This window comes from Chiloscyllium plagiosum, chromosome 19 (genome assembly GCF_004010195.1).
Source record: "Chiloscyllium plagiosum isolate BGI_BamShark_2017 chromosome 19, ASM401019v2, whole genome shotgun sequence".
Taxonomy (NCBI): Eukaryota; Metazoa; Chordata; class Chondrichthyes; order Orectolobiformes; family Hemiscylliidae; genus Chiloscyllium; species Chiloscyllium plagiosum.
This window is the reverse complement of record NC_057728.1, coordinates 26316749-26331236: the sequence shown is the minus strand read 5'-3', so window position 1 is coordinate 26331236 and position 14488 is coordinate 26316749. Positions and strand designations below refer to the sequence as shown.

The 14488-nt window shown below is 38.6% G+C and overlaps 1 protein-coding gene across 1 annotated transcript; it reads right to left on the bottom strand.

Annotated features, from left to right (window-relative positions):
* Positions 1 to 1679: 1679 nt before the first annotated feature.
* Positions 1680 to 8661, bottom strand: LOC122559377 (titin homolog). Its single transcript, XM_043708829.1, has 2 exons — positions 8568 to 8661; positions 1680 to 6847 (listed from the first exon to the last, which is right to left on the bottom strand). Exon 2 carries the CDS (start codon positions 6327 to 6329, stop codon positions 4836 to 4838), a length of 1494 nt encoding a protein of 497 aa, XP_043564764.1. The 5' UTR covers positions 6330 to 6847; positions 8568 to 8661; the 3' UTR covers positions 1680 to 4835.
* Positions 8662 to 14488: the final 5827 nt, after the last annotated feature.

Below are 14488 nucleotides of genomic sequence, written 5' to 3'. Positions count from 1 at the left end.
CTTTGCTTCATGTTACTCAATCAATCCTCTATCCATGCTAATACATTGCCTGTAATGCTAAGCATCTTTATCTTATGCAGCGGCCTTTTGTGTGGCACCTTGTCGAATGCCTTTTGGAAATCTAGATACACCACATCTACTGAGTCCATCAAGGAATTAGAATGATGAAGGAGAATTTTAGAAACTTAAATAGACAAAATCCAACCAAAGAAGAAAGTTCAAAGACTATTGAAGTCTCAGAAAAAGGTGGGAAGATCCATTACTTAAACCTCAATAAAATGTAAGAGAAGCTTACTTAAACTAAACCATAGCAGGGCTCATCAAAGAAAAAGCCATGAAAAAGCCATGATTGCTATTTAGAGATACAAACAATGGGAATTATCTGGGAAATTTGGTTAAAAGATATTTATTATTAAATTGTTCAATTATAACTTTTATATCTCTTAATTAAACCAAACATCCAGAAAAGGTCACCTTGCCTTGTAAACTGTTAAAGGATGAGTGCCTGAGAATTCTAAAATTCCACTATTTAAAGAAATGAATATCAATTTATTCTTTAAATTCTAAAGTGAACATTAAACAACAACTATTCACAACTCTAAGCTCACCTTTCTCTTAACTGCTTATTATCTACCTCCAACTCTATAACAATATACTGTTCCAATAAAGCACTTATTATATTACACCAACTTAATTTCAAAACCATACAGCTGTCGTCTTCAATGTCTGTCTTCCTCTGGCTGAAGATCTCCCTGGGTCGTTTTCTGTCTTTTACTGTAAAGATGTTTCATATGAAAAGGTACCTTTGATAGAGAGTGTTTTTTAATCTCTTGGGTCTCTCTCAATGGCAATTGCTCGCTCCTTCTTTATCTTCTAATTCCATTTGCCACAATTGCAATTTAAGGTTTGCTAACTCTACCACACTTGTCTGTTTCTCTGATACACCTAACTGCTTGACCAACTCCATTACAATTTCAGCTTTCCTTTTGTCCCTGGTTAAACCCAATTCTAACCTTTTGTTAATTCTTCTGTCTTTCTAAACTTTCTTGGCAAATTTGGGAAGTATCTTCAAACCCCAGAACCTCTTTAGCAATGTTAAGCTTTTCCCTCACTTTTAATTTAACTAGCCTCATGTAACCGACATTAAACAAATTGTCTTGCCTATATTTTATTTAAAGATCTAGGACAACTAATCGGCAAGTGTTTAAATCTGCCGGGTCTTTTGTAGCCCAAATCTACATAGAACATAGAACATAACAGCGCAGTACAGGCCCTTCACCCCTCGATGTTACGCCAACCTGTGGTACCAATCTGAGGCCCACCTAACCTAAACTATTCCATTCTCATCCATTTGCCTATCCAGTGACTATTTAAATGCCCTTAAAGTTGGCAAGTCTACTACTGTTGCAAATCTGTTCAAACCTGTCCAAATCTCAGACTGGATCTGTCTAAACCTATCCAAATCTCAGACCCAAGCCCCCAGACTTTCTACATTTTTTTGTTAAGCAAAGGTATTAAATGCCAAAGACAAGGGTATGTGGGGTTATACCAAAGATCAGCCATGATCTCATTGAATGCTGGTACAGATTCAAGGGGCTGAATGGACTACACTCCTGTTCATAGGATTCATTTCTGTTTATATTTTGTTCACTGGATGTGAGTATCACTGGCTGGCGGGACAAGCCTTTATTGCCCATTCCTTAATCGTCTGCAGCTATATTCTTGAACTGCTGCAACCTTTTTGCTGTAGTGATACCCATAATGTTGTCTGGAAGGGAGATCCAGGACCATGATTGGGCAGCGGTGAAGGAATTGCAATACAGTTCCAAGTCAGGATAGTGTAAAGCCTGGAGGGGTACTTGTCGGTCAAAATGTTCTAATACATATGCTACCTTAAACTGAATCCTTCAGTTTAATGGCAAATGATAAGAATTCTCCATTTTATTCACAAAATATAGGAAATACACATTTTGAAGTCAAAAGCATGAAAATTCTTCCAGTACAGTGGTGCACAGTTGCAGAATTGCTATACAGAAGACTTAAAAGACTTTTCAGCAATGAAGATAAATAATCACATTGCAAATACATGGTAGCAGAATTAATATTGGCAGGAAGGTTTCATTTTTGACATGTGCCATAAAGTACACATTCTATTGAAAGTAATCATTGAGATAAACATAGAAACAATGAAAATAGAAGCAGGACTAGGCCAGTCAGCCCTTTGAGACTGCTCCATCATTCAGTATGATTGTGGCTGACCATTCAATTTGGCATCCTATTCCTGTGTTCTCCAGAAGCTCTTTTCCTACAGGCACTCGACATCTAACCATTCTCCACAGATCACTTCTAATCTCAGTGCCTATTAATCCCTCTAACTGATTATCCATCTTAACCTAATCTGTCTGGCAACAAGTATGGCAATAAATAAGTCTACACTTCGTAGGAGCTTTAATACATCTACAAGCTCTTACCATAAAGGAGTTAACATAGCATGCAATCTGTAACATGATTGTACCCTAACTAGTAAACAGAAAAATACTGAAAAAAAACAACCCTCAACAAGATAAAGGCAAATCAGGAATCCTTGATAATTTATAAATATTTGTATATTGCTTATAAGCAAACAATTACAAATCATACTTGGTTTTGAAGGAATTGATTACTGTTCAGAATTTCTCTCATATTTATGAATACATTTTAGTCGTGAACCCAATATGTTGCTGCCATTCACCTCTGTGACTGGGGTTCAGACCTGTACCGAAAATGTAAAAGTCAATATTGTGAGACATCATTGTAACAGCTTTGTATTTTTGGCTCTATATAAACTTTGCGACCTATTGATTGGAATCTTCTTATTGTGAAATGCGTATATTCAATTGCAATTCAGTTCTTCGTGACTCAGAGTCCAAAGCTATCTTTCCTTATTCACTCTTACATAATAATGGCAGCATTAGGAAATGGAAATGGGTGCACATAGAGATACGAAATAGGCAAGATATTGCTACAATCCATTTTGTGGTACTACATTTGTCTGAAACAGTTATATACCGGGAAGTTGATTTCTCACTTCCAAAATCTTGGGTCAAAATCCTCAGGAAATAGATAGGAGTTTCATTAGCACTCCTATGATGTCAAATGGACCCAATGTAATTTTGAAGTGACAATGGATTTAGTGCCATTGTTGTAGAGTGGCCTTAAGCAGTGACGCTCAAAGAATCTCTACAAGCTGTTAACATAAAGATTTATAAATGATGTGGCCTCATCATGTAGCTGCCTCCAGAGAGAAGTGTCAATTCCCACTAACTCTAAAACATTTGACAGTCTGAAATGCCCAACCTCTGGACCTTCTCACTTTCACCTGGCCTGCACCAGCTGGGTTCCACAGGGAGATGTAGATTTATATCCCTCTTACTGATGAGTTGTTCTAAATGTATTGCTAATAAATACTAAGGTGGCTTCATCATGAAAATGTTGCAGGTTTCTGATCACTTTAATTGGATCACTGGTGGGTTCATTCTATCAGGCCCCATCAATAGAAATGATCATCTGAAAATACAGTGATGACCCTTAACAGAGCAAAATGAGCTAAGCCTCTTTTCACCTTCAGTTCACAGTCAATTTTTGACTGACTTTCATAGAACTGTTGAGTATGTGGAACAGACTTCATTCAGACACTATAGATGGTCAATCTAAACATTATGAAGATAGCATTAGATCTTCTCCAGCTCCTTAAATAATTTTGAAGAACTCTTCTTATGTATCATAGTAATTTTCTTCAAAAGTGCATTTCATACATAAGTAGATTTTTGGACTTCTAACCTATTTAATATTCTCATGATTAGCTGCCTTATCATGTAGCTGGCTCCAGATAATCAGGAGGACAGATTATTTTACTCAAATTGGAACAGGCTCCATTATATAAACAGATCCCTCTGATTAAGTTTGTTATACTAATCACTAAAGATATACTGTACCTTAATTACTCACAGTTGATGTTATGCCAGCCACTTAATTTGTAGAATCAGAGAAATGTACAGCATGGAAGCTGGCTGATACAGAGTCATCCAGTCTCATGGCACTATTTAGCTCTTGGCTCATGGCCTTTTATGTTAGGGTACTTCAAGTGCTTATCCAAGTACTTTTTGATTCCTTATTTGCTCTGCTATAATCAGAAAATAAGAGCAAATTTGGAAAGGAACATAATTCTAGTTCATAGGCAGAGTATTGATCCATCTCTCCTGCCAACCAGAGGAACCCTATTGGTCCATTAGTTATACAGTTCAGTTTTATTACCTCATCTTTCTGACAAATTCAGTACAAATCTTTGTAAGGCATAGTGTTTGTATGCATGTTCCAATGACAGATAAACTCGAATTTCTGCCAAGGAACACACTACAGAATCAAACTTGAGAACATTTGGACCATCAGCTGTGTGACCTAATTGAAAGAATACAATCCTGTGTTAGTAGAATGATTCCTTTTCCACAAACAAAGAATTAGTCCTTTACAAAACCAAATAGTTTAGAAACTTTTGCATACTATTCAGGCATTTCATGATTTTGGAAATTAGTTAATAACTTCAAAGGAATGTGGTTTACCAATATGACATTTGGTCATTTAAACATTTTGCATCTTTCACAACCATTTAAGTTGTAATTTATGAAGAAAAAATTGATCATCAGAAGGATGATGGACAGTTTTACTTCTGTGTATAATTTTAATCTACTGGTCAGTATACCATATTGATCAAATTAAATGAATCTTCTCTATCATGTGTTTGACTATAATGTAATTCTAGTATGAGATAAGTTCAGTAACATATTGGCTGCTTTTTTTTATTTTGGCTTTTCACTTCCATGAACACATGATCTCTGACAGAGTTTTTCATTAAAGCCAAACAATATTTTCTCTGAACTTTCTTTGATCTCTTTATCTCTCAGTGCACCATTTTGTTTCAGGACATTAGACTTATCTTTAGCTGCTTCGTAGGTCTTTCCACACAAAGAATAAGATGTCTTAAGTTGGACTTTCTGGCCATCTTGTGGTGATGAATTACTATTTTCAGCATTCAGATTCTCTTCCAAACTGTGCACAAACCAGTTCTTTACAGCTGGAGTGACTTTGGCTTCCTGGAGCCATTTTGGTTTTGGAGTTACCCCCGTGACTTCAGATGCTAATGAAATATTAGCTAACCTATCAAACTCTCTCTTTCCAAATACTGTCTTTTTGCTATTTATTTTGTTTTGCATTTGTATATTTTCCACTTTTGGGACAACAAATTGAAGATCTTTGTCCAGTTCTGTTTCTTCTTCCTTCACTTTTGCTTGCATCTCCTTGGGCTTCTTTGACTTTCTTGAAAGCAATTCATTGAACGGAAGTTTGTGTAAGAGATGCTTTCCACTTCTGGAATTACCATTCTTGAATTCTTTGGTTTGAGGTGTATTGCTGAAACTTGGTGAATCTCTTTTTGTCACATTGAAAGATGTTGGTTTTGAAACTGATTTTACTTCCATTTGTCGATGCAATAATTTAATCTTCTGTACCTTCTTACTGTTCGACGTCTGAAAATCTTCGTCATCTTGCTTTGAATTTGGAACCACAATGGAGTCCACCTTGCATGAATTCATCAGGTGATTTTCTATTGAAACAAAAGATGGTTTTAAAGATACTGTCTCAGCTTTGGATTTCCGTGTACCTGGAATAAGGACTCCTTTCTTTTTCAACTCCAATTTTTCTTCAGTTATTTGTTTATCATTCTTTAAGATTTTATTTGGGTTCTGGTTAATAGATTTTTTGACTGCATTTACTACAGGAGGTGACATCTTTATATTTTGAGCATTTTTATCTGCACTGAGTGAAATTGTGTTCTCATTAGTGTTTATATGCTTCTTTGTACTGGTTTTGATTTTGTTTTTCATCCATATTTTAACCTTTTCTTCCGATTCTTTTTGCCTCTTTTGACGATCAATTTCTTGTCTTTTATTATTTGCTTTTTCTAAGCGTCTCTGCTTCTTCTTCCTTTCTCTCTCTTTTCTTAGTAACACATTTTTTCGTCGAATCCACTCCTTTACAATGTAATCATTTGACTTTTCCAGATGATTGTCAACTGGGATCAAAATTTTCTTCTTCTGAGTACCTTCACTCTGCTGTTTATTTCGGGTTCGCATTTTCTTTTTCCATTTTTGAATGCGTCGAGTAGACACATTTACTGTTGGGATTGTATTGGAACGGAGAATTCGCAGTCCGAATGGTTTCATCACGGTGATGATTATTCGGGGCTTTCCAAAAATCTTGACATTATCTTGTAGTATTTTGCTTTTGTTTGTCATATTCGTTTTTTCCTTTTTAACTATACAAACCTTTGCTGGACATGATGGGTTTTGAAAGCATGTATTTTCATTTTTCCCACACTGGAATTCTCCAAAATGATCAACACTGATTGTTCTGGACAGTCCTTCAGGGTTTAAAGAAGTCAAACACTACCAAGCTTTTTATGTGATGCCCGATTATGCAATTGCCTTGGGTCTGTCAACACATCAGCCAAACACATTTCTTCTGCGTTGATGAATAACCTTTGTGTCCTTTCCTCTCTGGTGTTTTCCTGCACTTTCACTCTAGTTTTATCCTCATTCTTTATCTTGGACATTTGCTTGTAAAGTTAAACTTGCTTTTCCAGAAGTATTAATTCTTTCGATTCTGCTCAAATACTCCTGGTGGTGTTTTTTTTATTTTGATGCAGCAGTAACCTTATTCACCAAAGAACACACGCTTTTTGTAAATAGAACATTAACCTGAATCACTTAAGATTGGTGTTCATTCCTCCTAGGGAAAATCAGTATGATGAAACCTACAAATGAATCACAGCACAGAATTAAACCATGGGAAATGCACATAATTGCTCCAATTAGCAATTTCCAGTATTTATGTAGTTTAATAATGTGGCATGTGGTATTACTACAGTACAAGATAAAAGATTTTGCAATGTTTACAGAATAACCATATTTTCATAAATGAATTACCTGTTCAAAGTATTTTCTGTCAGTTAAAGCTTGCATATTGTAATGTACTAATCTCATTAATTTGCAAATCACCTGTAGGAAAGCTACTGATTTATTTGGAGTGATTACACCACAACCTTCAAGCTTTCTGTGAGAATACTATTATATCCCCACAACAATAGTGACTTCTGTCTCAATAGAAAAAGCAACTGAATTAATAAAATTGCCTCTTCAACTAAGAACACAGACAAGACAATGAGGATAAAATATAAATCTATAAAGTATAAAAATAAAAACATAAAATGTATAAATTCATAGAAGGATAATGAATAGTTCAAAAATAAATACTGATTAACATAATCTGATTCATTCAGAAATTATGCAAGACTGGCTTTTCCTTTTCACAATGAAGCAGAACAACTTGCTCCCAGAATGTTAGAACCAACAAAGGATCATAAGAAAACACTGGGGAAATTGGCTACAAGGAAAATGACCTGAGAAAAATAACAGCCCACCTCCTGGAAATTTAGATTAAATTGCACAAAAATTGATGTGAGAATATTGAACTGCAGTGCAACATTACTAAAATACAAAGTAATTCACTGCTGGAAGGGCATGCTGTAATAATGCTATCCAGTCAGAAAAACAAAATGGATCTCCCGCATTGGCATTCTTTACTACAGTAAACATAAACATTCTCAGAAAAATAAGATGTATGTCCTATAATTATGCATACTGGCCTTGAATCCACAACATTTCCTTTAAATATTTCCTGTGGACTGTTTTATGAGTGATCTTCAGCAATACGTTAAGGAATTTATGCTGTGATTGTTCAACATATCATCCATGGAAAATCGGATGACAGCACCTAAATTTGGTTTGGACCCCTCTCAAATATTGAAATAAGACTGACATTCTTCACACACACTTTCAGAAGGTGCTTTCAACAACTTGGTAAAACGTTACACTGAGTTTTATTGAAGCTGATGAGAACTCAAATCACATAACTTCAAATATGACAAGGGAAATTAACTTGAGTTCAATTCAATGAATTGTATTTATAAATGTATAAGTTACTAGGAAGGAATGAGTTCTGGAGAAATGAGTCAGGGTCAGATGGTGTACAAGTTACCGAGAATTACCAATATGGAGAAAACTTTAAAATGAGAAGCACTGTTTCTCAATGGTACTAAAAACCATTCTCTGGAAGTCAGTTGTGAACATCAAAAATTAAATATGTGATACATTAAATTGTAATTTCAGAATTACACATAAGTTATAGTCTATTTGATCTCTTCTTCCATACTTAAAATGTATCACTGATCACAGAGAAGCTCACAGAACTAACTGACATTAAAAAAAAATCTTATAAAATATTATTACTGTGAATATTTGTTAATACAGTGAAGTCTAGAACTGTGAAAGGACATAGCCACTTGAAGCATTCCATTTTATGCAAAAAATATTTCCTTATATCTTTCCTTCAAATAATCTGTTCAGATCCATAAACTTGAAACAATGTACACGACATACATAAAATAGTTAGTGATAAGTTTGAAATAAGCTTACATTTCTGAGAGTCTTCCTCCGATTTATCACAGTGCTTCCTGAGCAGCTGTTATGAAATGAGAGGTTTAGAAGCTCCCTTTCTGCCCTGTGTCCTTTATCAATCCAAGTTTCAACATTGTTGATCATGGCAGCTTCCAACTGTTGCTAGGCTCTGAGCAAGTGACTAATTGGTTGCTGTGGTGGCATGAGTTGTTTACCAAATTTCCTGGAAAGACGGAGGTCTCCATGAAGAATTGTATTTAGCAAAATGTAATTAATTTTGCTATGTAATGCTATATAATTAATTATGCCATTATTATGACAAAAAGTTAATTCCCTGACTTTAAAATAAATCATACTTGCACTTCTCAAGCACCCTAATGTGATATTTCAAGGCATTCCACACCAGAGAATTCTTTTGGAACATACTGGGAGTGATTACAGATATTGTGGGCAAAGATAGCAGTTATTGTGCATTCCTCAACTTCTATAAACAGAGGAGATCAAATGAGAAATCTGATTTTATTTTCTGTAGGATTAGGAGAAGAGAGAGAAAAATGCTGACTATAGGAGAGCTCTCTGATAATTTTCAATCAGTGCAAAAGATTTTAAGATAATTTTGCTTCCAGCTGAACTACTATAAAAAGTAGAAAATATATTGTATTAACAAATGATAAAACATCTAACAAACAGAATGTTGCATTCCTCCAATACTAAATGGATCTTCAGCCTAGTTCAAGCAGATCTCTTGCTGAGTTTCTCCATTGCACAATCATCTGCCTGATAGGCAAAGTGTCATTGGTTCAACTAATTTCATACCTGACAAAATTAAAATACTGTAGATACTGGACATCTGAAGTATAAACAAAACAATGTTGGAAATACTCAACAGGTCAGGCAGCAACAAAGTGAAACAGAGGATGGAATCTTAGCAGGCTCTGAGTGAGGTTGGCTACGGTGAGATGCACAGTAGAATTGGGTGACATCTTGATTTCAAGGTCATCTCCCTGCATCTTGCTTGCTTTACTCAAGTGGTAATATTCTCGCTGGGCAGGGGCTATTTTACAATTGGCACTCATTACTGTGTGTTAAGCCTTGTTAACAACTCACCTCAGCTAGGGCTGCGATCTTATCAAACTTACCACACAAACTTTCCACTGAGCAAACCTGACATGGAAAACAGAGTGTGTTCTTGGACAGCTAAACGTCTCAGAACAACATCCATCTTGCTCACAGCTAAACTGCAGAATACCAGCTGGATGTACCTTCCACCACGGTTATTGGCACATCACTTTCAGGGAGTCATTGCCCACATCCCAGCATCCTCCTGGTACTAGGCTCTTTTGGAAATTGGCAGCTACGATATTGTGGGGATAAATGAGATGTGGCTTCAAGTGGACGGGGCCTGGGAAATGAATATTCAAGGCTATACGTGCTATCGTAAGGACAGACTGCCGGGCAGAGGGGAGGAATGGCGCTGTTGGTAAGGGATGATATTCAGTCTCTTGCGTGGGGGGACCTAGAATCAGGGGATGTAGAGTCAGTATGGATAGAGCTGAGAAATTCTAAGAGTAGAAAGACCCTCTTGGGAGTTATCTACAGGCCCCCATACAGTAGTATGGATGTAGGGTGTAAGTTGAATAAGGAGCTGAAATTGGCCTGTTGCAAAGATGTTACTAAAATTGTTATAGGGGATTTCAATGTGCAGGTAGACCGGGAGAATCAGGATGGTATTGGACCTCAAGGAAGAGACTTTGTGGAGTGCCTCAGAGATGGATTCTTAGAATAGCTGGTGCTGAAGCCGACCAGGGAGAGGCAATTCTGGATCTGGTATTGTGCAACAAACCAGAATTGATCAGGGACCTCAAAGTGAAAGAGCAATTGGGATGTAGTGACCATGATACAATAAGCTTCAATCTGCAATTTGAAAGGGAGAGGGTACAATCGGTAGTGACAATATTTCAGTTGAATAAGGGGAACTATGGAGCTATGAGGGAGCAGCTGGCCAAAGTTCAATGGTGTAATACCCAGAAGGAAATACACAGAGAAAAAATGAGGTACGAAGGTAAACTGGCCAAAAATATAAAGGAGGATAGTAAAAGCTTTTTTAGGTATGTGAAAGGGAAAAAAGTGGTTAAGACTAAAATTGGGCCCTTGATGACAGAAACAGGGGAATATATTACAGGAACAAAGAAATGGCAGAAGAGTTGGATTGGTACTTCAGATCTGTGTTCACTGGGGAAGACACAAGCAATCTCCCAGAGGTAACAGTGGCTGAAGGACCTGAACTGAAGGGAATTTATATTTGCCAGGATTTGGTGTTGGAGAGACTGTTAGGTCTGAAGGTTGATTAGTCCCCAGGGCCTGATGGTCTGCATCCCAGGGTACTGAAGGAGGTGGCTCTAGAAATCGTGGATGTGTTGGTGATCATTTTCCAATGTTCTATAGATTCAGGATCAGATCCTGCGGATTGGAGGGTGGCTAATGTTGTCCGACTTTTTAAGAAAGGAGGGAGAGAGAAAACAGAGAATTATAGACCAGTTAGGCTGATCTCAGTGGTGGGAAAAATGCTGGAGTCAATTATAAAGGATGAAATTATGACACATCTGGATAGCAGTAACAGGATAGGTCAGAGTCAGCATGGATTTATGAAGGGGAACAGGATACTGATTGAGAATGATCAGCCATGATTATAATGAATGGTGGTGCAGACTCGAAGGGCAGAATGGCCTATTCCTGCTTGACTAATCTTCTTGAATGTTTTGAGGATGTAACTCTGAAGATGGACGAGGGAGATCCAGTGGATGTAGTGTACCTGGACTTTCAGAAAGCCTTTGATAAAGTCCCACACAGGAGGTTAGTGAGTAAAATTAGGGCGCATGGTATTGGGGGCAACGTACTAGATTGGATTGAAAATTTGTTGGCTGACAGGAAACAAAGAGTAGTGATAAATGGCTCCCTTTCAGAATGGCAGGCGGTGACCAGTGGGGTACCACAGGGATCAGTGCTGGGACTGCAGCTTTTTACAAAGTATATTAATGATATAGAAGATCGTATTAATAGTAACATTAGCAAATTTGCTGATGATACAAAGCAGGGTGGCAGGGTGAAATGTGAGGAAGATGTTAGGAGATTACAGGGTGACCTGGACAAGTTAGGTGAGTGGGCAGATGCATGGCAGATGCAGTTTAATGTGGATAAATGTATGGTTATCCACTTTGGTAGCAAGAACAGAAAGGCAGACTACTACCTCAATGGAATCAATTTATGTAAAGGGGCACTACAGAGAGATCTGGGTGTTCTTGTACACCAATCAATGAAGGCAAGCATGCAGGTACAGCAGATAGTGAAGAAGGCTAATAGCATGCTAGCCTTCATAACAAGAGGGATTGAGTATAGAAGCAAAGAGGTGCTTCTGCAGCTGTACAGGGCCCTGGTGAGACCACACCTGGAGTACTGTGTGCAATTCTGGTCTCCAAATTTGAGCAGAGGACACAGCTTAAAAATAAGGCTTTGGCCATTTAGGACAGAGATGAGGAGAAACTTCTTCACCCAGAGAGTGGTGTGTGTTGAATGCTCTGCCCCAGAAGGCAGTGGAGGCCCAGTCTCTGGATTCGTTTAAGAAAGAGTTGGATAGAGCTCTCAAGAATAGTGGAATCAAGGGTTATGGAGATAAGGCAGGAACAGGATACTGATTGAGGATGATCAGCCATGATTATAATGAATGGTGGTGCAGACTCGGAGGGCAGAATGGCCTATTCCTGCACCTATTGTCTATTGTCTATTGTCAAAGGCAGACTGATCTAGCAGGGTACATCAGCAACTAGCAATGTATGACTTTACAAGGTACAGACACCACATAGGGACAGGAACCCATTACATAGCGGGAACCAGACTGTCTACCAGGGCTGATATCTTGCTTTCTCAGTGCACAATATCATGCATACCAGTATGCCCTGCCTTACTGTGCCTTGCATTGGTAACTGACACTGTCACATAACCAGTTGGGTGACCATGCTGTGCAGCAGTCCTCAGTAAAGGGCTCATGCATCTTGTTTTATGTCAGAGTGGTGTATCAATCGAGCACCTGTCCCATGTGGCAGCAGTGTTTGTGCCAAACTCATGGCAACTGCACCAAGCAGTGCAATATGTCTGAAGCTCTGAGGGAATTAGTCCATAGTAAAGCACAAATGGACATCCATCAGTGATGGGGTGCCTGGCATGGTGAGTCAAGGGCAGCCTCCTGTTCCAATATCCCAGGCTGCTGTCATGGTCTGGCAACCAGTTGTTGCTTTGCCCGGGAGGTCCATGCCTTTGTACTTCTGGGAGTGGGTCACAGCCAGTCCCTAGGCGCCAATCCAAGAGATATGTTTGGCACCATCAGGGAGATGTCTAGCCACCAGCCAGGGGACTGAACAGATGAGGGTCATTGTCACATTGCTTGAGGGGCATGAGGAGAACAGCTGTGAGTGGGTGGGGGTAAATGAGCCAACTTGTGAATGAGGGAGGGGTCTATAGCTGCAACCAGTCACTGGACATTCATGTGGGAACAATATTGTCCTCTAACACATGATATGTTGGTTGCAGAGGCATGCAGTGTGCCTCCTCCCAGGGAATCCCACAGCATTGACCATCTCTGTGTTGCACCTCCACATCACCATCATTGCTGGGGAATTCCCTCCAATGTACAGTTCAGTGCACACAGCCAGCCACACAGGATTCTGTTTCAAAGGGTGGGTCATCTGAAGTCATGCACATGCATTGCTGCCTGCTCCCAAATGATGTCTTTGGTGCTCATTGTACGTCCCTACAATTTCACCGCAATAATGCCCAAGGTGTGATGCTTCAGAGTGCAATGGAGCATTGAGAACCTAAACAGAATCAGGGATACCCTCAAAAATGGTGAATAACAAGGTTTCATGAAATAAAGCAAGTATTTTCATACCATTCTGTGGAAAACAAGCTATTTAGGAACTCAGGAATACTGTCCTATCTGATTGGCCAGCAGCTACAATAGTCCCAATAGCATGAGAACTCAGTCATGGTTATAAGCAGCCCTGAAACAAGAGCAATGGATCTGAGTTACATCCTGAGCTTTTAAGGCTTGGAATAGATCAATACCATGGAGGAGGGAATGTATTTTGGAGATAAGACAGGGAGGTACAAAGGTAGACACTACATTGGGGTAGTGTCTCCAATGTACACTGTTCAATCCCAAAAAAGGAATCCCTTTCTTTCTGCTTTCTTGTTTCAGACTCTCCATCTCAACTGTCTGCCATCACCAGGGGAGGCAATGGCCTTGTGGTAAAATCACTAAACTCTTAATAGATATAGATTGTAGGGAACTATATGGTGACATCTTGCACAATATCCAAATTACAGAGGAGCAAGTCCTGGATGTCTTGAAACGCATAAAAGTGGATAAATCCCTAGGACTTGATCAGGTGTACCCTAGAATTCTGTGAGAAGCTAGAGAAGTGATTGCTGGGCCTCTTACTGAGATATTTGTACCATATATAGTCACAGGTGAGGTGCTGGAAGACTGGAGGTTGGCTAATGTGATGCCCCTTTTTAAGAAAGGTGGTAAGGACAAGTCAGGCAACTATAGACCAGTAAACCTGACATCGGTGGTGAGCAAGTTGTTGGAAGGAATCCTGAGGGACAGGATGTACATGTGTTTAGAAAGGCAAGGACTGATTAGGGGTAGTTAACATGGCTTTGTGCGTGGGAAATCATGTATCACAAACTTGATTGAGTTGTTTGAAGAAGTAACAAAGAGGATTGATGAGGGCGGAGCGGTAGATGTGAGCTATATGAACCTCCATTTGACGTTCAACAAGGTTCCCCATGGGAGACTGATTAGCAAGGTTAGATCTCATGGAATACAGGGAGAACTAGCCATTTGGATACAGAACTGACTCAAAGGTAGAAGACAGAGGTGG